Source organism: Ambystoma mexicanum, chromosome 1p (assembly GCF_040938575.1).
Source record: "Ambystoma mexicanum isolate Mex_15411 chromosome 1p, UKY_AmexF1_1, whole genome shotgun sequence".
Taxonomy (NCBI): Eukaryota; Metazoa; Chordata; class Amphibia; order Caudata; family Ambystomatidae; genus Ambystoma; species Ambystoma mexicanum.
In genome coordinates this window covers 710,982,473-711,004,531 of record NC_090921.1, presented here as the reverse complement: position 1 = coordinate 711,004,531, position 22,059 = coordinate 710,982,473, and the positions used below count along the sequence as shown (strand labels likewise).

The following is a 22,059-nucleotide window of genomic DNA, read 5'->3' as shown; positions in this document are numbered from 1 at the left end:
CCTTTGAAAAGCATTTATTTCATATATATATATATATGGGATACATTACTCACCGTAATCGTATTTCTGATGCTTGTATCTGCTTAGATTCACATGCTGTGCATAGGCCGACATCTAGTGGAAGCTGCGGAGTATTACAGTTTGTTTTTCGAAGTCGAAAAATGGGCGTCGACACAGGGCGTGCCAGTAATACTATCCCTAGTGTGACGTCCCCTGTACCCATGATCCCTCACGCGTCTAGGATCCCCAGATTGTGTTTTTCCTGACATGAGGTAGCATGAGGAGTAGCGTGAGTACAGATAGTCCAAGCAGATAGACAGAAAGGTAAGACTACAAGCAACCATGCGCCTTCTCTCGGAGGGGAGGAAGGGTGGGTCGCATGTGAATCTAAGCAGATACAAGCATCAGAAATACGATTACGGTGAGTAATGTATCCCTTCTGAGGCTTGTGGAATCTGCTTAGATCACATGCTGTGCATAGATTAGCGAGCAGTACCAGAAGAAGGAGGTGGGATGTGAGAAGGGTCATGAGCAAACAGGTGTCTTAGAACCGCTTGTCCCACTTGTGTATCTGCCTTGGAATGAGTGTCAATGCAGTAATGCTGAGTAAAAGTGTGAATAGAGCTCCAAGTAGCTGCTTTGCAAATGGTGTCAAGGGGAACATTTGCAATGAAAGCCAGAGTGGCCCCAATGCCTCTGGTAGAGTGGGCCCTTGGCGTAAAAGGCAGAGTTTTTTCAGAAAGAGAGTAACACAGCTGTATGAGATAGCGCCCTTAGAGACGCGATCCCCCTCTCTGCCTGTAGCTACGGAGACAAACAGTTGATCTGTTTTCCTTAGCGGTCTGGTTTTATTTACATAGTATAAGACCGCCCTACGCGCATCTAGGGTGTGTAGTTTCACCTCAGCTGAGCTTTGTGGGTTTTGGAAGAAAGCCGGAAGCTCGATGGACTGGTTTACATGGAACTTGGATATGAATTTTGGTGAGAATCTAGGGTGTGTGCGTAAAACCAGTTTGTCCTTGTGGATAGCAAAGAAAGGATCTTGCACTGACAGAGCCTGAATTTCACTGACCCTTCTTATGGAGGTAATGGCTACTAAGAAGGCCGTTTTATAAGTCAGGTGTTTGAGACTACTTTTATGCATGGGTTCGAAGGGGGGCCCCATGAGCTTAGATAGCACCACATTGAGATCCCATCCTGGCGGTGGGTTCGAGATAGGAGGGTGAAGTCTCTTTACTCCTTCCATGAAGGCTTTCACCACTGGTACTTTCCACCACGAAACCTTGTTATGGGATGTGGTGTAGGCTGAGAGGGCTGCCAGGTGTACTTTCAGAGAGTTAAAAACCAACCCTGCATCCAGCAGGTGGAGCATGTATGTTACAACGTTGGAAGGAGTGCAATCAACCGGGTTGATTTGTTTACACTGGCACCAGATAACGAATCTTTTCCACTTGTCAAAGTAACAGTGCCTTGTATTTGGTTTCCTAGACTCTTTTAGAATGTCCATACACCTCTGTGGTAATTTGAGATGTCCAAACTCTATGACTTCAGGAGCCATGCTGCTAGGTTCATAGAGTTGGGTTCCTGATGCACTGTTTGACCTTGTTGCTGGGACAGAAGGTTGTACCAGGCTGGGAGTCTGATGGGCTCGCATACCGCCATCCTGCGTAGGTGTGGAAACCATGGTTGTCTCGCCCACATGGGAGCAACTAGGATGAGCGTCATCGATTCCTTGTTCATCTTGTACACCACCTTCCTGATGAGAGGAGTTGGTGGGAAAGCGTACGCAAACATCCCTGACCAGTTCATCCACAGGGCATTCCCCTGGGAGTCCGGTTGTGGGAACCTGGATGCAAATCCTGGGCATTGTTTGTTTTCGCTTGTGGCAAATAGGTCTATAGTGGGGAAACCCCACTGAGAGAAGAGATCTTCTACTACGTCTCTGTGAAGGACCCATTCGTGTTCTTCTGGGAGGGAGTCTCTGCTTAGAGCATCCGCTAGGGAATTGAGCTCCCCTGGAACATGTTGCGATGACAGGAAGATGTTCCGTCTGAGTGCCCATCTCCATATTTTCTGGGCAAGCTTGGACAGATTTGGCGAACGAGTCCCTCCTTGCTTGTTCAGATAGAACATGGCTGTCGTGCTGTCCGTCCTGATCTGCACCGACAAGTTTAGTAGATGGGGCTCGAACGCCTGCAGCGCTCGGAATACTGCCAGAAGCTCTAGCAGATTGATGTGGTTCTTGGCTACTGAGTGAGACCAGAGACCCTGAGCTGTGTGGTGGAGATGGTGAGCTCCCCACCCCGTCAGGCATGCATCTGTAGTTACCACTGCCTGTACTTCGGGATCGTAAAAGGGTTTCCCCTTTGCGAGATTCTCTCTTGTCCACCAGTGTAGGTTCTGTACAAGTGTTGGCGAAACGACCACTAGATCGTCCCACTGACCACTTGCCTGAGACCACTGTTTCGCCAACCATTCCTGCATGGGACGCATGCGCAGACGCGCGTGGGGGACCAGGTAAATGCATGACGCCATCATGCCGAGTAACCGCATAGCTTTGCGTACTGTTATCTGTTGACCTGACTGATAATGTGGAATTTGCAGAAGTATGTTTCGAATTCTCTCTTCCGAAGGGAAGGTCAATCCTTTCTGAGTATCTAGGATAGCTCCTAGAAACTGTTTTGAGGTGCTTGGCACCAGACTTGACTTTTTCTCGTTGATGGAGAAGCCTAATTCGTGGAGGAGGTCGATGGTCCTCTGAATGTTTGACCTGCAGATTCCTGGGGTTTCCCCCGTTATGAGCCAGTCGTCCAGATAAGGGTACACTGGGATTGCCTCCCTGCGTAGGTGTGCAGCTGCCACCGCCAGTACCTTGGTGAATACCCTTGGTGCAGAAGCTATCCCGAAGGGCAGTACCTTGAATTGGTAGTGGCGACTGTCTACCTTGAAGCGCAAGTATTTTCTGTGCGCCGGGAGCATGGAAATATGAAAATAGGCATCTTTCATATCCAAGGTTGCCATGTAATCCCCCTTTTTTAGGAGTGGGATTACTTCTTGTAGTGTGGTCATACGGAATTTTTGTGGCTTGACATACTTGTTGGCAGGCCGTAAGTCTAAAACTGGGCGCATTGTTAAATCTTTCTTTGGCACAAGGAAGTAAGTTGAATAGATACCCTTGTTTACCTGGTGTCCCGGGACGAGTTCTATCGCGTCCTTTTCTAGCAGAATGGCGATCTCCTCGAGGAGGATTTTCTGATGTTGTAAAGAGTGGACTTTTTGTCTTGGAGGATGGTTTAGGGGACGTTGCAGTAGTTCTATGCAGTACCCATTGGATACTGTTGACAGCACCCATCTGTCGGAAGTTATCCCTTCCCATGCCTGGGTGAAACTTGATATTCGTCCCCCTACTGGGGTTGCATGGGAAGGGACCCTGAACTGAGCGTCACTGCTTTGGTGGAGGCGTGCCTCCTCCTTTACTGGGGCTGCCTCTGCCTCTACCACGTCCTCTTTTACTACCCCTACCATACGCCTGGGTAGACTGTTGTGAGCTGGTGTTCCACTGTGTACCCTGGGTGTGGGAGTAGCTATTTCCTCTATTGGAATTTTGGCCGCGGGGGCGACGAAAATTGCCATTCCCTCTTTGGTTAGGTGGTTTGGTAGTTAACTGGCCAAGGGATTTGAGGGTGTCGAATTCTTCCTTAGCGTTTTTTAGAGCGTCCTCGACTGCCTTCCCAAACAGGAGATCACTTTCCACTGGTTTGTCTAAGAGCGCAGCTTGTGTTTCTGCTTTGAATCCCGACTGCCTCAACCAAGCATGCCTCTTGATGACAGTCCCCTCTGCTATAAGTCTACCCGCATTGTCAGCGGCGTCCAGAGTTGCTTTTACAGTGCAGTCTGACACGTTCCTTCCTTCCGCACAAATGCGAGCTAGCTGGCTTTTAAGGGGTTCGGGAGCAGAGTCTATTAGTGCTGCCACTTCTTCCCACTGGTGACAGTTGTAGCTAGCCAACAGTGTGGTGGAATTCGCGATTCTGGCTTGGTAGGCTGCCGTGGAAGCTACTTTCCTGCCAAAACCATAAAGTTTTTTACTTTCTTTGTCGGGGGGAGCCTCAGAGAAAGATAATGGTGTACCAGCTCTTTTGCGGGTGTTGGTTACTACTAGAGAGTCTGGCTTAAGTTGACCTCTAATATATAGGGGGTCCGACTGGGCTGCTTTAAACAGCTTCTCCACTCTCGGATTTACAGGTCTTGTCAGGTTTGGGTTGACAAGGGATGGTGCTATTCTGCGTTGAACAGATTTTAGGATGGGAATGGTCTGGGCTACTGGCTTCCTTTCCCCTATTAGTTCTTCCGCAAAGTCCCTTTCTTCCTGGACACCTTGTGTGTCTATGTGGAAGTGGTTAGCTGCCCGAAAGAGCAGTTCATTCAAGAGGGGCTGATTATCTATTGGGGAGTCAGACACTGGGGCTTCCCTTTCGACTGGTGAGTCCATTCTGAAAATATCTGGGCTATTTTCTGGCTCATCCTCGTCTTCGTCTTCGCCGTAATAATCTGATCCTGCAGGATCTTCTGGCGTGTCAATTTCCTGACCTTCTATAAGGGAAGAGTTTCTTTGGTCTGTAGGGAAGAGGTAAGAATAGGGTTGGACCTCGATGGGGTCTAAAGGCCTAAATGGTGTCTCGACCCGGAGTCTTTTATTTGAGGGGATAGGGTCCCTTGACCCTGAGGGAGAATGTTCCTGAGGGTTTAAAGCTAGGAGTTGTTCAGGGTGTCTTTCGAAAAAATTCGCCAAGGAAGACATCCTTGACATTACTCTGTCAATGTCCTCGCATGACCAGAGTTTTGAGCTTGGGGTGACCTCGCTGGGACTTTCTATGGATTGGCCCTGAGAAGACTTGGTCAGTTCTTTTGTAGTGGAGGACTGCAAGGGTTGTTTCCTTTGCTGTTTACCCCCTTCCCCGTGGGTGGAAGTGTGTTTCCCCTTTCCCTTATCTTTCGACGCCTGGCGTCGAGGATCGGAGGTGGAATCCCTGTCTTTCGAACTAGCCTTCGAAACTGGCCCCTCTTTACTCCCAAGTAATGTACCCTTTTCCTGGGGTGCAGTCTGGGGGTGGAAGTCGTGTTCGTCTCCGGACGATTGATCTTCCGGGATATTAATGGTTGAGGCACTCTGTGCAAGTGTGGAGGCTTGCCTGACGTCGTGCGGCGACCTCGACCGGGACCGCCCAGAGGACGTCCTTTGGGACCGCTCCTTCTGTGCCTCTTTCCGAGGTTTCGACGACGTCGAATCTCGGGTGGATTTTTTGTGTTTAGCGTGTGTATGTGTAACTCTTTTGTCGCCGGGGGACTTCCCCATAGTCGCCGGGATGGACGACCTTCCGAGGCCGGGGACGTGCGTTCGGCTGTCCTTCGACGCCTTGGTGCCCTCGCCGTCCGAAAGTTCGGCGTCGCTGCCGTCGCTGAAGGTACCCTCCGCCTCCATAGCTGCTAGCTTGGCGTGGTGGGCCCAACGCTTGGTGGAGCGGTCCTTAAGAGTTTTTGCCTTAAACCTGCTACAGGCCCTGCAACCCGTCTCGGGGTGGTCTCTGGGTAGGCAAAGGTTGCACGTAGCGTGCTTATCTACCCAAGGGTATTTCTTATTACACTTGGGGCAAAACTGAAAGGGCGTACCCTCCATACGCGCCTGTGGGCAGCGGGCAAGTGTGTGTAGGTAATAAGGTGTCGAGTGTGGAAGTGTACCACCCCCACTCTCCCTACTTGTAGGGCCGAGGCCAGCGGCCCAGGCCCGAGCCGAGGCGGAAGCCTCAAGGCCCAATCCGTCGGGTATTCGACGTTGATCTCCTCCCCGGTTCGGCGTCGAGATGTTGATCGACGAAAGGTTGGCCAAACGGGGCAAATTAGAATTAGTTTAGAGTGAAAATATGGCAAAGCCAGGGAACTCCGATGAAGTGCTTCCGACCAGAATGGCGGAAAAAAACAATCTGGGGATCCTAGACGCGTGAGGGATCATGGGTACAGGGGACGTCACACTAGGGATAGTATTACTGGCACGCCCTGTGTCGACGCCCATTTTTCGACTTCGAAAAACAAACTGTAATACTCCGCAGCTTCCACTAGATGTCGGCCTATGCACAGCATGTGATCTAAGAAGATTCCACAAGCCTCAGAAATATATATATATACACATAGTGAAAACACTTCAGTTTACACAGAGTTACATTGATCCAATTCATGACATCAAAACCCATGAAATTTGGCAGATGTGGGAAAGGACGATCATCTTAACTGCAGCTGTCACATATGAAGTCATTCTTTTCGTTGTTGATCCCTGCTGTAATCTGATGTCCCTCCTGGGCTGAGCAATAGTGCCAGGGGGTGGGGCTACTCCTCCATGTTAAGATTGTTGTCCCTTCCAACATCTGCTGAATTCCTGGGGCTTTGTTTTGATGAATCAGATGCTCTTAACTTTGCCTTAAGATTTTTCTCTGAATTTCAAGGGTTTTGTTATGCTATATCTTTTCCATTTGGAAGTGACTACTGTCGATGTTACAGTCATTATTATAAAAGGTTGAGGCCCAAAGCACGAGGCCAATATCCCAGTCTATTAAATAGCCAGATCCCACCAGCCACGGCCAGTGGCTACAGCACATTGAAATAATATGGTGCACTAACCATTTGCCCATTCCTTCCTTCATTCCCTCCCCCTTTAATTTCCGCAGTATTATCCCCTGGGAAATGCATGCATAAACAAACCTTAATCACATCAATGTCGCCTACTACTGGGGTAATCATTTCTTGCAATAATGCATTGTTTGCCAATTGCTCCAGTAGTAATGGTAAAATGGTCGGCAGTATAACAGTCTTCTCCATTCCCACTCTCATTCTATATGTGGTCAACCCTACCTTTTAGTTCCAACCCTCCCACCCCACTGCCATACTCCATGTAAATCCTCCCTGACCCTCTCCTACTATCCCCTTTCACTTGCCGATTCCCGGGACACATTTACTTCCAAGCGTATCTTGCAACGTTTCATAAACAGAAAGTCTGCAACATTTGATGGTAACCTGCACTGTCTTAAGTGAAATTAAAGTCAGGCTATTTCAAAAGTATGCAGTGTGTAGATTGGTTGGACTCCGAGTATTTCTGATCTAGAATGCCTACTGGAAGCAACGTCTCTATAACCATTCGAGTGATACGATTTTTTAATGCAATTAATGTAATTGAATAAGCCTAATCTATTTAATAGAGGGAATTATCTGGGAACGATTATGGCCCACGGTAAAAGAAGCGGAGATTAGATGGGAAATGTAATTAATTGCGGATGTTGTTTTAATGTAGAGAAAATACAGTCTGAAAGAATGGGGATTTTATTGGTAATGGTGTTAATTGAAGAAGCGATTTTAAGTATAACCTTTTTAGTATAATTTTTTATGAATGGCTTTATGTAGTTAAACTTCTTATGCGTGAACAGTTTGAATGTAAACTGTAACACACTGAATAAAGAAAATAAATAAATAAACACCTTTGCATTTATTTTCTTAGTGTAACCTTTGAATATTTTAACACATTTCCCCAAATTTCCACTTAGGAGGCGCAAATGCCATCCAATTTGTTTGGAAAATGTCAATCAAATCAGTCCAGCGAGTCAAAAGTTATTACCAATAGAATTTTGGAAAAAGTCAAAGATATTTGATCCTACATTTCACTGCAACATTGACACTCTGTGTCACAATGCATTACATCGGTATCTGTGGAAAGCCATATATGAGCCTACATATAGCTGCATTCTGGATCCTGTAGTTCTGGGTTGGAACAGTAGGTCCCGAGGCTGCACTGAAGGCTCCTTTGCCACCCGTGCCACCTTTGCCCGCTTTCTTTAGGCAATTTGCTAATCTGCCTAGATTGCCTTTTTGTAGGTGCAATAATACATATTATGAATCGGACATAAGTTAGTTCTGTCATGCTCGCCTGTCAGTGATGCAGACCCGGAACTGCAAATCTTCACTAAAGGAGAGTACATCAGATTTAAACTTTGTTGTGTGGTTTTGTGTCCAGAGTCCTTTTAATTCACACTGCATTGCAATGTCACGCAAAGCATGATATTTATCTTATACTTGCCTTTGTGTTTGTTGGGGAAAGGTTTTGACCCTTTTTGTGCCATTGATCACCACCCTTCGTTCTCTTTTCCCCTATCACTAGTTCCCTCTCCCAGGGAAGAGTGGGTTCTGGGTAAGGTGGGTAAGAGGTGCGAACAGGTCCCCCGCAGATAAGGCATGCACAGCTGTACTGTGAAGGCAGTCATACTGCATGATGTGAGAACAGTTGCCAAATGTAGTGGTTAACGGCCTGAGTCATGGAATTTCTTGCATGGTGCAAAGTGACTTTGCACTGCCAACAAACACCTGATTCATGGAGCAGTGCAAAGTCACTTTTCACTGCATAAATTCACTTTGCCACTGCTTGACACTGATTCATGGAACTGTGAAAAGTGTATTATTTCGGTGCAAAGTCACTTTTCACTGCAAAAATACCCTTTGCACAGTACCATGAATCAGGGTGTGTGTTGGCAGTGCAAAGTGACTTTGCAGCAGTGCAAAGTCTCGGGCTGAAACTCAAAATGGCGACGTTCATGCAAGGTACCCAAGGTTTTAGCTGGTCAGTCCATCACTCCAAGGATTCGAAGCACCGTCACAGGACTTCTGAGATCAAGCGCAAAGCAGGGCTCGACCAGGGCAACATTGGGATTGGAGTGTCAGCCCTCTTCAGTGAGTTGCTGTATCGTCCTTTCGGCTCTTCAGTAAACTTGGTTTCTTCTGCAGACTTGTTAGACTCTGTTGCTGAGCTGCTGGAATGGACACATGACCTCTCCTCATATCCAAATTCAGGAGCATGCTCGCACCCAGCCCACCAATGAGAAGATCTGCCCCATGCATGCACGCCAGCAGCGGCCCAATCAGGAACCACTGGGGTCCTCATGTTCTCATGCATGCCAAACACCCTGGCGCCAGTAATGTGGATTGGAACCCGCCAATCCCAGCCCACTTTCTGGATGCCTACACACGTTACCTGCAGAGACCCACGAAAGAAGCAGTTTTCCCTGGCAACTGCATGCCCAAATAAGGAAGTCCCGCACCTGGAAAGACAGGGGGAAGATCAGAGGATAAAATCGCCAACGTGATAGACAGAAGATCTTGTGGCACGGCCATGTTGGACACTGACAACAGTCTTCGGCCAAATGCGATGAACACAGTATGGCTCGATAAAATGTTACACCAATATAAGAAAAAGCTACTGCTGCCACTAGTCTGTCCTAAGGCACATTGTACAACCACCAAAAATTCCTTAGGGTGTGTCTAGGGCCATAAGACACAATGGCCCCATTTCACGGTACTGTAAGGTACTTTGTGTGTGGGAATATACCAAAATGTCAAATCTAAAATGCCGACCAGTGCAATTACTGCTCTTTTGCCCATTACCAAAATTCTGACTGAAGTCGCCAAAACCTATGCCAAAAAAATAAATCCCATTACACTGTATAAGTGGAGCAGGGGTTGTGGGTGTGTCCACCACCCTTCTTGTTGAGTTTAATGCCCCCTTGTTTAGTGTAATGGAAGTCAGGGGTTGCGTGGGATGATGAAGTAAAAAAAAGGACCCTGTGGCGCCAGTTCCGAGCCACATTAGTGGATGGGAACTGACACCGCAGGGCCACAGATAAGTTGACGCTGACACACAGAAGTGTGCCGCAAAAAGGTGAGTAGGGAGGAGAGGGCTGGCGTCTAAGGGGTGAAGGCCAAAGTGATCATTGTGATCACTGCGCTGCACCGTAATGTAAGTCAGCATTTTGAAAGTCGACATTATGGGCGGCGCAGTGATCACATAGATCCCTGACAGCCTGAAGGACGTGTCAGTTTCCCCATATCAATGAGCAAAGGCCTGTGCAGGGAAGCAGAAGGCTTCACTATACTGCATAAAGTTCAGGCCAGATTGAGACAGAGGAAAGCAAAACGTTTTGGGGTCCATAGAAATTGACGGAAAGTTGCTAATAGAGAAATCTTTCGTAACAAAGAGCTTTGGGATTTTTTCTGGACCTTAGATCTGGGGAGACATTTTTCCTGTATCCCAGATACAGTGACCCCAACAGTCAAACTTGTAATGAGGCCCTAAAAAAGAGTGTGAGGGTTTTCTTGAGTTCAACTAATTCAGGAGAGAGGGAGTGGCTGAGCTGTTTCAAGGTCACTCAATGAGCGTTGCATTGCTGCCATCCTGTGTCCAGTCTGGGTACTGCTGAGACTCAGCCGATCTCCGAGTTTTGAATGCATCTTTGTAGCATTTCTTTAGTCTGTATATCCCTTGAAAGGTTAAAGACACCGCCTTGATTGTGATCACAATAGGCATGCAGCAGCTATTGTGTCATTGGTTATCAGTGATGTTCGGGAAGGTTCCGTGGCGCCATTGAGGCTGACTGGTCTGTCAGAGAGAAGGAAGGCTGAACTGGTACCAGTGGTAATGTATGTACAGGGCGGGCTGCAGATGAAAATGATGTCTCTTTCCTTCTGGTTGGAAACCGTGCCTCCATACATCAACAACAAAAACGCATTGATGTGAATGTAATGTTTATTATTCAATTGGTGCAGCTTTGAATACACAGCGCACTTGCAGCAACACAATGATAAGATGCAGCTTCTTCGTGAATCTTTGTGTGCTCATATCCTCAGCTTGTGGTTTTGACTCTGTGGCAAAGTTCTACATGGAGCCATGGGAGGCCGGTGGGGAGGGGGGGGGGTTAGTGTGGCCTATAGTTTATCAGGGTACATGTTTAGTTTCTTCGCACAGAAGAACAAAGAAAGGCAGTCAGATGGGGAGATGAAGCCCTAAATGGCCACTTAAGAAAGCTCTTAATCTTTCTTTACCAGAGTCACAAGGGGAGGTGTGGGCTGCCCATTTTAATTGGAAAGTTGAAAGTCCTAGGCAGTGCCCCGAGCAATGTGTATATGACAGGAAGAAATGTGTGACCCTGGTACTAGAACCCTGACACCCCTGGCACATGCTCAGCAATCCTTGGTTGAGTGGTTGCATGGCAAAACCAAGGGTCGAAAGCAGCCACCGTTTTCTAGCTGCCCTGTTGGCTTTCTGTTGCTTTCGCGCCTTCCAGAAGTGAATGGTAGCCTCTGGAGGCGATACGGGTGGAGTAGAGTGAAAACTCCCACCTATTCATCTATCCTTAGCCCCTCAGCATAATAATGTTTGCTGCTGGGAGTGAAAAGGATGTTCCTCGGTATATGCAGTGCCATGGCCGGGAGGTTAGCTCAGGGGCAACGTGCTCGTCTTGGAAACAAGACCATGCTGAGCAGCCCAGGTTTGATACCCAGTCAATACTTAGAGGCTGGAGTCTCGTGTGAAGCTCAATATACATTACCAATGTATTTATTTTACAGTGGACCTGCTCCGATGCTTGAGGAGAGCGTGTGGTGGCGCTAGCCTCCCCTAGCAAGCCTTCCCTAACACCATTTTGCCAGAGGCCAGCGGTGCAGCGCCAGACCAAGCCGCACCTGCAGATGAGCCCCACAACAGAGAAACTCTCCCCATGGTGCAGTGTCGTCCCTGATTCCCCCGCCTTACATTCCGAATGGTAGACAGCACTCACCACATGGTAGACACCATGAACGCTCTCCGGCCCCCAGGTGGCACCCACACACAGACAGGAGGCAAGAACATGGGGTGTGATGCTGAGGGAAGGATAGGAGCGACCCTGCTCTGTGCCCTGACCGGTGCTGTCCCACTACCACCCCCTGCCAACTACTACGGCCCCCATTATCCTGTTTCTCCTCCTCCACCACCACACAACATGTTTTGCAAGAGCGAAAGAGCTCTACTATAAGATGGGGGTGGTGATGGCAAGGCAGGGTTGACGCATTAGACTGCAATTGGGGTAAACTTTCAGCACTTGTGACTTTGGTCTTTACCTTTCATAAAACTATACGTGTCACGTGGGGCTAGAACTGCCATAAGATGACAATACATTGGCACATGAGGCTGCAGGTGGCATAAGATGGCAGTGCATGGTCACGGGAGGCTGCACATTCCACAACAAATGGCATAGCTGGCTTCACAGGTCATAGTAAACAGTACCTGGGAATGTGATGCTGCATTTGGGAACGCAATGGCAGCCCCCGAGGATGTGAGGGTCTCATTTGCACATAGTGACTAAACCTGAAACATACGTCAATACCTCACATAAAATGCCCGCGCATCCCAGACTGCATTTGAGATACGATGGCAACACCTTGGCATGTGAGGCTGTGTTTTACGTTTCATGGAGATGCCTACCACATGACGCTACATATGCCATGAGATGTCGACACCTCAGAACGCGTGGCTAAAGTTGGCACATGGTAGTAGCATCTACCCTTGTGAGACTTACCCAGGCCTGTGATGACTATGCATGGCACCTGAGACTCTGACTCGTGCAAGGTGGCAGTATCTGGGGCTGCACTTGGTGATATGATGGCACCACCCAGACATCTGAGGCTGTACTTTATCCATGATGACTATTCCTGGCTTGTGAGTGTATGTTATGTTATGTTGTGTTATATTAATAGCATTTACTGAGCGCACGGTCACCCAAAGGGTACCATGGTGCTGTCAGGATGGGGAGCAGCCAGGACAGTACTGAGTTTATCTAAAATAGGTAAGTTTTAACCGCCTTTCTAAAGGCTAGATAATTCAATGTTTTCTTTATGGTTCGCGGAAGGTTGTTCCATAGAGCCGCCGCAGCTATGGAAACGGCCTGCCCACCAACCCAGGCCCATTTATACCTCGGTACCACTAAACAATCAGCCGAAGCCGATCGCAGATTACGACTTGGAAGGTACCAGGTACATTTGGCTTGAAGGTATTCAGCCCCTTGGCCATGGAGAGCACGATGGACTATACACACAGCCTTGAATCCAATCCGTTGGGTCACCGGAAGCCAGTAGAAGGCTCCAAGCACAGGAGTAATATGTGCACCAAAAGGAGAGCTAGTTGCGACCCGGGCCGCCAGATTCTGCAGGCATTGCAATCGTTGAATCTGGCCCTTGGGTTGGGCCAGATACAAGGAATTGCAATAATCTAATTGTGATTACACCATGGCAGCCACCACAGGTGGGCGTAGTGATGCTTGGATCAAGGGAAAGACCTTCTGCAGCACTCTAAGCTGGAAGTGACCAGCTTGGCAGACTGCTGTAACCTGTTTGTCCACAGTCAGAGTGGCCAAGAGAATAATCCCCAGATGTTTCACTTTGCTGACAGGAACCGGTAGGAGACCCAAAGATACCGGCCAAAAGGAAGACACCCAAAGAGTGGGTTTAGCAGGGCAGTCCACCACCATCACCTCTGTTTTGTCTCCATTCGGTTTGAGCCAGTTGCAGTTCATTCACTCTCCAACGGCCACCAGACACTCCCGCAGGCACGAGGACACCTCAGCTTGATCGAGAGCTAGCCAAATGAATATCTGGGTGTCGTCGGCGTACGAGTAGCATCTGACATGGAAGGAGTGGATCAGACTACAAGGGCCCAGATGTAGATGTTAAATAGAATTGGAGACAGGGAGGAGCCCTGAGGCACTCCACAACTGAGGTGACAAGGAGCAGAAAGAAAAGGCGGCATAGAGAGGGTCTGAGTACGATCCGCCAAGAATACGTGAGCCAGGCCAGCTCTTGCCCAGATAGACCAAATTGGGCAAGGCGGGATAACAGGATGGAGTGGGCAACCGTGTCGAATGCCGATGAAAGATCTAACAGGATCAGGGTGCCAACTCCACCTGTATCCACCAGCCTGGCCATGTAATCCTGTACGTCGTACAGTACACTCTCAGTGCCTATGCCCGGGCGGAACCCAGACTGAGCAGAGTCAAGAAGATTGGCAGATTCCCGAAATGTAGAAAGCAATGGTGACACCAGCGACTTAAGAAGCTTAGAAAAAAAAGGAATAAGAGAGATTTGGCAAAAATTGGATAAGACTGTGGAATCCAGGGTAGGCTTTGTCAGGAGAGGGACGACCCTGGCCGACTTCAGTTCCTGCAGGGCCATCCCAGATTGAAAAGAGTCGTTGATATCAGTAGTAATCTTAGGAAGAAGGTCCGGGGCAGTGTCCTTCATAACCCGTATAGGGATGGCATCAGATGGAGAGCAGGATTTGATTTTTTGGATGGCCGCTAGAACTGTCTCTTCAGAGAATCTAGGAAAAGTTGACCATTTCTTACGTGGCATATTCTATCATATGATGACAGTGTCCCTGGCATATGCCGGCTCTGCTGGGCATACCCCTGGTATATCATGGTTGGATTCCTGGCATATAAGGGCTGAAACCCAGTTAACATGATGTTGGAGAAGATTTTTCTTTTTGCGGCTTTCTTTCCATTGACATCAATGGAAATTCCCGCTTTCATTGCCAGCTTGAACCCTAACATGGCTTTTGGAGGCTAGAAAAGTATTTTTGCTTTACTTTTCTTGCTCAACTAACCTCTTCAAGGGACACTAATCAGCCCTTATGGTTACCACTGCGGGAGATTCCTATGTTCTTTTAATGTAGCTCATATCACCTTACTATGGGGGCACTATGTATCACTCTTTTGTTTTCATTTGGTAACATTGAGTTACCTTTTGTGATGTGTCCAGGATGGACTAGTGGCAGAAGATCATTGTCTACCATTTCCTTTAGTATAATCATGTGCACATATATTGTTTACTGCATAACACCATTGTGAACACCATGTACTCAAAATGGCCATCTTGTCCTTCCTCCATCCCTCTTCTGTCAGGAAAAAGCCATACATAGCATGAACTTTCTCAGGCTTCCTTTTCAAGTTCCCAAGCAAAGGGGGAGTGTGTGCAATGTAGCCAGATATGGGGGGTGGGTCTGTCTTGCCCCAATCAACATACCAGCCAGGGGATGTCTGTTGGTGGGCAGATGTAGGGCAAGAGGGTATTGAGGATTGGGCAGCCCTTGCCAGTTTGAGTGGTGCAGATCCTTACCCTTGTTGTGCTTGGACATCCCCCAGCTCGAATTTGGAATAAAGCGTGTCCTGCAGCTGGTCCCCAGGTTGCTACCCAGAGACAAGACCATGGACAAGAAGAGTATCGTGCTGAAGACCCAAAGACCTCTGCTGAACACAACCAACATTGCCTCCAGCCAAGTCCCGGTGAAGCCATCCCTCTCTTGCAATGATCCAAAAAGACCCTTGTCAATGTTTTGACTCGTGGGCTAGATGGATAAACCAGTCCAGACTCTTGCACAAGAAGCCTGCTGTGAGAAGCCATTGGAAGTGTACCTGGACCATCCTGAGGGCTGCCCAGTTCGCACAAGGTTTCTGTAGTGCATCGTTCACTGTCCTGAGATGCAGCTTATGCAAGCTGTCGACTTGTGGGCCAAGACCAACCCTCCTACCATTGCTGGTCTACTGCAGGAAGATGGCAATTCATGGAGCTGTGTCTCCTTCACCACCATGAGTATCGCCTACCACCCCCTGATCGGGGGTGGGGGAGACTTCACTGCTGCCTATTTCTGTCATTTCCTTGGTGTCTCCACTCATCGTTGAACCTGCGGTGTCCCCTGTTCTGAGGTGCCTGAGCCATCCTCATGGAAGAAGCCTGGAACCGTGTCGTTGCAGCATGGAACTGCCATGACAAACTCAATCTCGAAACCAAAACCAGCCTCCACCCATGGCCTCTGGACTCCGGGCAACTGGACCAGTGACAGATGTAAGTAGTACCGTTGATTCTGAGGACCCTGTGGGTAGTCCTGCAGAAAATCAGAGTTTGGGGCAGGTGCTTGCAGATCTCTTTCCAGCACTCATCATGGGGATTTTATGGGCGTAAAACCATTTCCCTATCACTCAGCTGCCTGGCTGGGATTGGTAGAGTTCTGGCTAAGGACCCACCCCTTGGCAAACCCTAGTGTAGTGGGACTGGGAGAGTACCTCTAAACCGCATTTACCTAGTGCCAGTGCTTTCCTTCCAGAACCTTTGCTCACCTGTTGGCTTTGTCAATGCTCGTTCTGTGACTTTCAGACTTCAACTCCCTAAAGAAGTACTTACCTGGGACAATGCCCTAGGTCTATGTACCTGGCATGGAAGAACTTCTGAAGTGATAGGGGTCTTAAAATGATAAGGCAGGATATATATTTGTAGATTGCATTGCGCTATTATTTTCACTTTACTGCTTCATTTATCTTATATGTGTTTATGGGGTGTTTTAATTATAGGTACTTACCTTTTATGGATCTAAGTGATTTCATGTAATCCATTACTGCGATTAATCGATATCTTTTTTTGTAGCCACATTTCATTGAAAATAGATGCAGGGGGAGACCCCCGCCTCCACCCCCACCTGCCCCAACTTAATCATCAATAGCCAAACCCAACCCCATCTATATTTTCTGTGAAATTCATTCAAAATAATTGGATGAAATTGGATTTGCAGTAATGGTCTGCGATGCGTTCTAGCAATACCCCTTTTAGCTTTACATGCTTAGAGATTTAATGGCCTTAAAAAATAGTGTTTTGTACTTCTGAGTTGCTTGGCTTATTTAAGAGCTCTGTGTGTGGTTAACTGTACCTACTACACCACCCCCATATGTCCTGAAGTCTGCATTACTGCTCAGTCCACACTACCGTGATAAGAGTTTGGCAAGACTTAAGTGTGAATTACCCTCTTCACCAGCTACGGTCACCTCCCGGAACACTTCCACATGGCTGGTGGTCCTGAAAGTCCATCGTACCTGTAACTAATGTAGCCCTCATTTATATTATTTGCCATGCCCTTCTTTATTTCAGTGGTGTCACTTGCAGTGATGTCATTATTATGGTCAAAGGTCTTGTGACAACTCTTCCTTTGATTTAGCCAGAGGTCAAAGGTCATGTGATGCCGCTTCCTGTGATGTCTTCCAGCACGTGATGTCACCACTATCATTTTAGTGAATTGATATCCTTGGGGTGCAGGGGGGCATCCGTTTGAAAAAGCATCTACTGGACATTTTTGTAAACTGACAGATGTAATTTTTGTTGCGGGCCTTGGCCGGGGCCTTGAACTGTATAATCTGGGTGGATGCAACTCTGATGTGTACTTGTGTACAGGCACGTTATAAATTCCATATCATATCATAGTGGTCTCCTGCCCCCCGCACCCTCACCACCAAGTCTCGTCCGAGGGGTTATTGCGGGCTGTGCCCACTTCTGGGTTTCCTGGCCTGTGGCAGAGCAGCTGGGGGCATTACACATGGCAAACAGCATTCTGTGCCAACAGCAGGAGCCTGAACAACTCCTGAAACCAGCCCAAACACATTCTGCCTCCAGAACAAACATCATGAACTTCTGACAAGCAGGTACTTGACCAAAAAAACAAAACACCTGCTTTGCCTGCTGCTGTATTTGTCCAGGTTTCACACGTCCAGAGACCTAGGCATTCACCGAGGCCGGGAGTCGAAACACTCACATTTAATGCTGGGGTTAATATTTGACTAGAAATGAATCTTGGCTGTGAATCCGCCGGCGTCATTTCTATTTCCTTGTTTGTCTTCATGGCGTGTAGGTGGAAAGTCGCGCTCAGAAGACAGATGCTATATGAAGACCTCATACTGCCTGCACAAAGCTGATGAAAGAGTGGGGGGATGGGAAGGCTTGTCACCTGCACTAGCAGGTCTGCACCATGAGTATCGTCCTTCTGGTCAGAGCCTCTCTCTATATATATCCCATGATGGAAAGCTGTTGCAGCCCATCTTTTAGGTTGATTCTCTGCAATGGCACAGCCAAGATAACACATGATGGAATGGAATGCTACCCAAAGACACTTTTTGAAATCCACAAAACATTGCTTGAAAGGTTTTCTTCCATCACTTTTTGGCATTGTGAGCGATTCTCCCTAAACAGCTGAGGCTGTGTCCAGATAAGGGTCTTTTGATCGCTCTGCCTGCGAAGTATAGCTCCGTCTCACTGTGGAGGACTTTGAAGGCTGCAGCCTGTTTGGGGTTCTTTCTCTGCAGGGGGCAGGTGGGCTAGCAGCTTGTACAAGACATTAGAGGGCCTGGTTAAGAGAGACTTGCAAGTGATCGGTCCTCTTCAGTAATGACACAGGTGTGCTAAAATCAAAAGGGGTGGCAAACACTGCTAGCGCCACTGTTTCCACCCCCCACCCTCCTCATTTTGGTGCCTTTGTGAGGTGGAGTTTGGAATCCGGGCGGACAGTTTCCCGCACCGCTAAACAGATGTGGCTGCTTTACCGCCAGCATGGATTTCCATGATAGCGGTAATGTCACAGATTTCTATGGAATCCGCCTGAAATGACCACATGGTAAAAGCAGGCTGATTCCTTAGGGATCCTTTGCAAACGTGTTCCGTCATTTTTAATTGAGAGAAGAATGTACACGTTTCCATCAACATAATGGAAAAGTGTACATTTCACTTTTCCACCACGTGGTTCAAAAGTAAAAAATTGCACAGAGGGGACCTTTTGAATTGCAATGCACACGTAATTGGTCCCTTCTGTGCAACTTACGTTTGAATCGACCCCATCAATAGAACAGAATGCAACAGTTTTATTTAATTTATTTATTTTATAATAAATAAAAAATAAATAAATAGAACGGAATGCAACAGTTAGATCCATTGAATTGAGCATTTTCATCCATCGCTTGCTGGTATTTTTCTGCACATTTTACAGAAAGTGGAGTAAGAAATGAATGCATTTAGAGAAGAGAAGGAAGGAGGGCAAACAGGAGAAAAGAGGAAAATGGCCACCGTGAAGAGACACAAGGTGTGTGAGATGGATGGGCGAAAGAAAGAGAAGAGACAGATGCAAGAAAGAGGGGTGCAAGAGTGAGGAAGGGGAAACAGGAAGGGCATAGTCTAGAAAGGGCTGAAAGAGAAGGGCAATGAAGGCGTAATGCAGAAAAGGTAGGGTGACCAGATTTAAAAAGTAAAAAACCGGGCCAGGGCAACTAACATAAAAGTAGGACTAGCTCTTGAAAGTGACTGTCAAGGCACTACACTTCAGTAGCGGTTGGAGGAGAAGGGGTTTAAGTGTTACTGTTCAAATAAACACATATTATAATTAATTTATCACAAACTAACACTATCTTAAGTTGTAAAATGCAGCATTTCTTCTGTGTGAGATTGTGCATTCCTGCCTGCCAGCCATGAAGACCTACTACAAAAAAAACGGGACCACTGCAGTTTCCAATGGGAACATCATCTTGAGAAAGGGGGACAGAGCACCAAATACTGGGACAGTCCCGGAAAAACCAGGACGTCTGGTCACCTTAAGGAAAGGGGACATGTACAAAGGAAGGTTCACAGGACCAAAGAGCGAGGGAGATCCGAAAAGACAGCAAGAGGCAGGAAAGAGACTGGCAGTCGGGGTCTAAAGACAGACAGGGGTATAAACAGGTGTTAAAAAGAGAGGCGCCTTCCAAACTGAGCAAGAGAGGCTGGGCTGAAGAAGACAGGAAGAAAGACGCAGAGAACAGAGACAGTATGGAAGGGAAACCTGGAATTAGGGGACAGAGACAAACAACTAAGAGATGTGTACAAGAGGCTGAAGACTGTGGAGTGAACAGAAAGCTCTGCATGATGGTGTGTACTACTGAGCCACCGTGTGTAAGCAGTCGTTGTGTACAAGGTGTGGTGGGAGAGTGAGATTATGATACAGAAACGCAAAAGAGAGAGCGTGGCAAACAGCCAAGTGCAAGCAGAGTCAAAAGACAGAAAGGCAAACCTTACAGGCACAGGTCAGAACAGGCAAACAGAGGAAGCCCATGTCTAGAGACAGGGATACAGAGAAACCGGCAAAAAGGCAGACGAGAAAGAACCAGACAACCATTGACACAGGCAAAGAGCTTAAACAGCAACATGCAGGCAGGGAGTGGCTCGGGGGGTATCTCTCTGAAAAGCGCAGGGCAGACAGTAAGTCACAAGCAGATAGCAGCACTGTCATGAGACGCAGAGAAGCAAACTGTAAGATTGCAAATCAGGAAAACAGGCATAAGAGATACAAACAGCAGTCTAAAAGCTAAGAGGGAAACCGGCAGATGAGATGAAGAGAGAGGCAAAGACAAGGTGCAGAGAGAAACAGCGACAGCAGAAGGCAGATCAGCACAGAGGGTGTCAAATCAAAAGGAACACTTTCAATGTTGGTTCTAGACCAAAGGCTTCCTAGCTTCAATGTGTATCACAATCTTTCCTCTGATAGGCCGGCGCATGAACCAATGGTGGGACAGAGTCAGTCACACGTCAGCAGCTACCTGAGGTGTGACTGGCCCCTTACCAACGCTACCGACCTCTCAGCGACCTGTCGAGGGACTGCCTCATTCCTCTTACATTGAGTGAGCGTATCCATGCACTGACAGCCAGACCATGCCTGGAGCTAGCAGGTTTCCACTGGAATTAAGAGGACACTTGCCTGCATCGGTCACATACCCACAGACACCACTTACCCCTTGCCGAGCGAGACCCACCTCACTCCTCCAGGTGATAACATACCTGTCTTCGTTGGTGTCGCACATGTCTCCCACCAAATCGCTGTCCGCATCTGTCTGGAGTCAAGAGGCAAGAGTCAGGGAGATTCTGAAACCCAGAGCATCAAGTCAAGCGCGGGGAAAGCCTGTTGTGTCATATCAGCGGCATCCTGCCCAGCAAGGGGGAATGTGTGGCATTACAAAGATAGCCCGGTGAGACTCTACCACCCCGGTCAAAAACGCAGAGCGCAGACCACTTCCATACACCTCTGTGTGCCGCTTACTAATGGGCGAGGGGAGACTGCCCCAGCGCGTAACCTGTAATCTCGATAAAGGAGATAACGTGCAGATATACAAGGCTATTTGCAAAGGAACACATACTCTTTTGTCATGGCAAAACCTTTAAAAATAATGGGTTAAAATGTTGCATATTAGAGCATACTTTTAAACGGTATCCGATCATTGCTTCTAAAACAAAGCATCGACAAACCATACAATTGAAAAATAAGCATAGAAAAAACCCATCAAATGCATTTTTTTCAATGGTAAAGGGTATGGTTTAGTAGAAATGTGTTTTAAACCATTAAAAACGAGGGTTAGGGGGAAACCCCCATAAAAAAATTTACAACAAAAAAATGCATTTGATGTTTTTTTTTAGATGCTTTCGTGTCAATGGTATGGTTTGCCGATGCTTTGACTGTCGATGCAATCACTAGGAACACTTTTAAACAAAATTGAATGAAAAGCCAGACAGCGTGCAATTGCCGCTGGGGGGGGGAGGGGCAAGGGGCAGGCATTGTATGCTTTTCCTGGACATCTATGGTAGATATCCAGAAAAAACATACCATCCCATGGCCCCACAGCATCTAACCCACTCGATCATTTCGGCAAAGCTACTCATTTACAAGCATAGAAGATTTGCCTTGACAACGACCCCTCTGGTCGAAACACCTGTCGGCTGAACTGTTTAGAATAAATTCATTGATTATTTACAGAACTCTCTTTTGGAATACTACCACTGATATTTTACATCATCTATACTTGAATTTATAAACGGTGTACATATTACTCCTCTACAAACACTATCTAGAACTGTACAATTTTCAGGCCTTGGTGTGGGTGGGCCTTGTGCAGAGGAGTACGCTGCTTGTCAAACCATTACGGAATTGCTGAGGTGGTTATTAAGCGCACAGGTTTCCATCCAAACCCACTCATTAACTTATCCATTCATGTTATTTGTGAACACTTCTTTCTTTTCTTAAGAACTACCCCACACCCTTTTGTATTAGTTGTAAGGTTTGGCAATAGGTTTCTCAGTATAGGCCCTTTTTATTTTGACACAATGCCACTCGGACTGCCTTATTGTCGTTTGATCATTGACGCTTGCTCACATCTTAGATTTAGGTTTAGTTTAGGCGTTTTTCCACCCTGCAACATTGTACAATAAACACCCTTGAACCGTGATCACTTGTGTCTGTCTTTACTGTTGTCACCATGAGTTCCTTACACTTCACATTCTGATTTCTTGCAAAAATGGGGTTTCTGGGCAAAATTGAACTTGGGTATCTTG

At 47.4% G+C, this 22,059-nt stretch overlaps 1 protein-coding gene across 1 annotated transcript in view; it reads right to left on the bottom strand.

Annotated features, from left to right (window-relative positions):
* The window catches only part of THBS3 (thrombospondin 3), a 366,994-nt gene that overhangs the window by 113,120 nt on the left and 231,815 nt on the right, over nucleotides 1-22,059 (bottom strand). Inside the window, exon 16 of the mRNA XM_069650130.1 lies at nucleotides 20,515-20,567. Coding sequence (XP_069506231.1) covers nucleotides 20,515-20,567 — 53 coding nt within the window. The remainder of the gene's footprint in view (nucleotides 1-20,514; nucleotides 20,568-22,059) is intronic.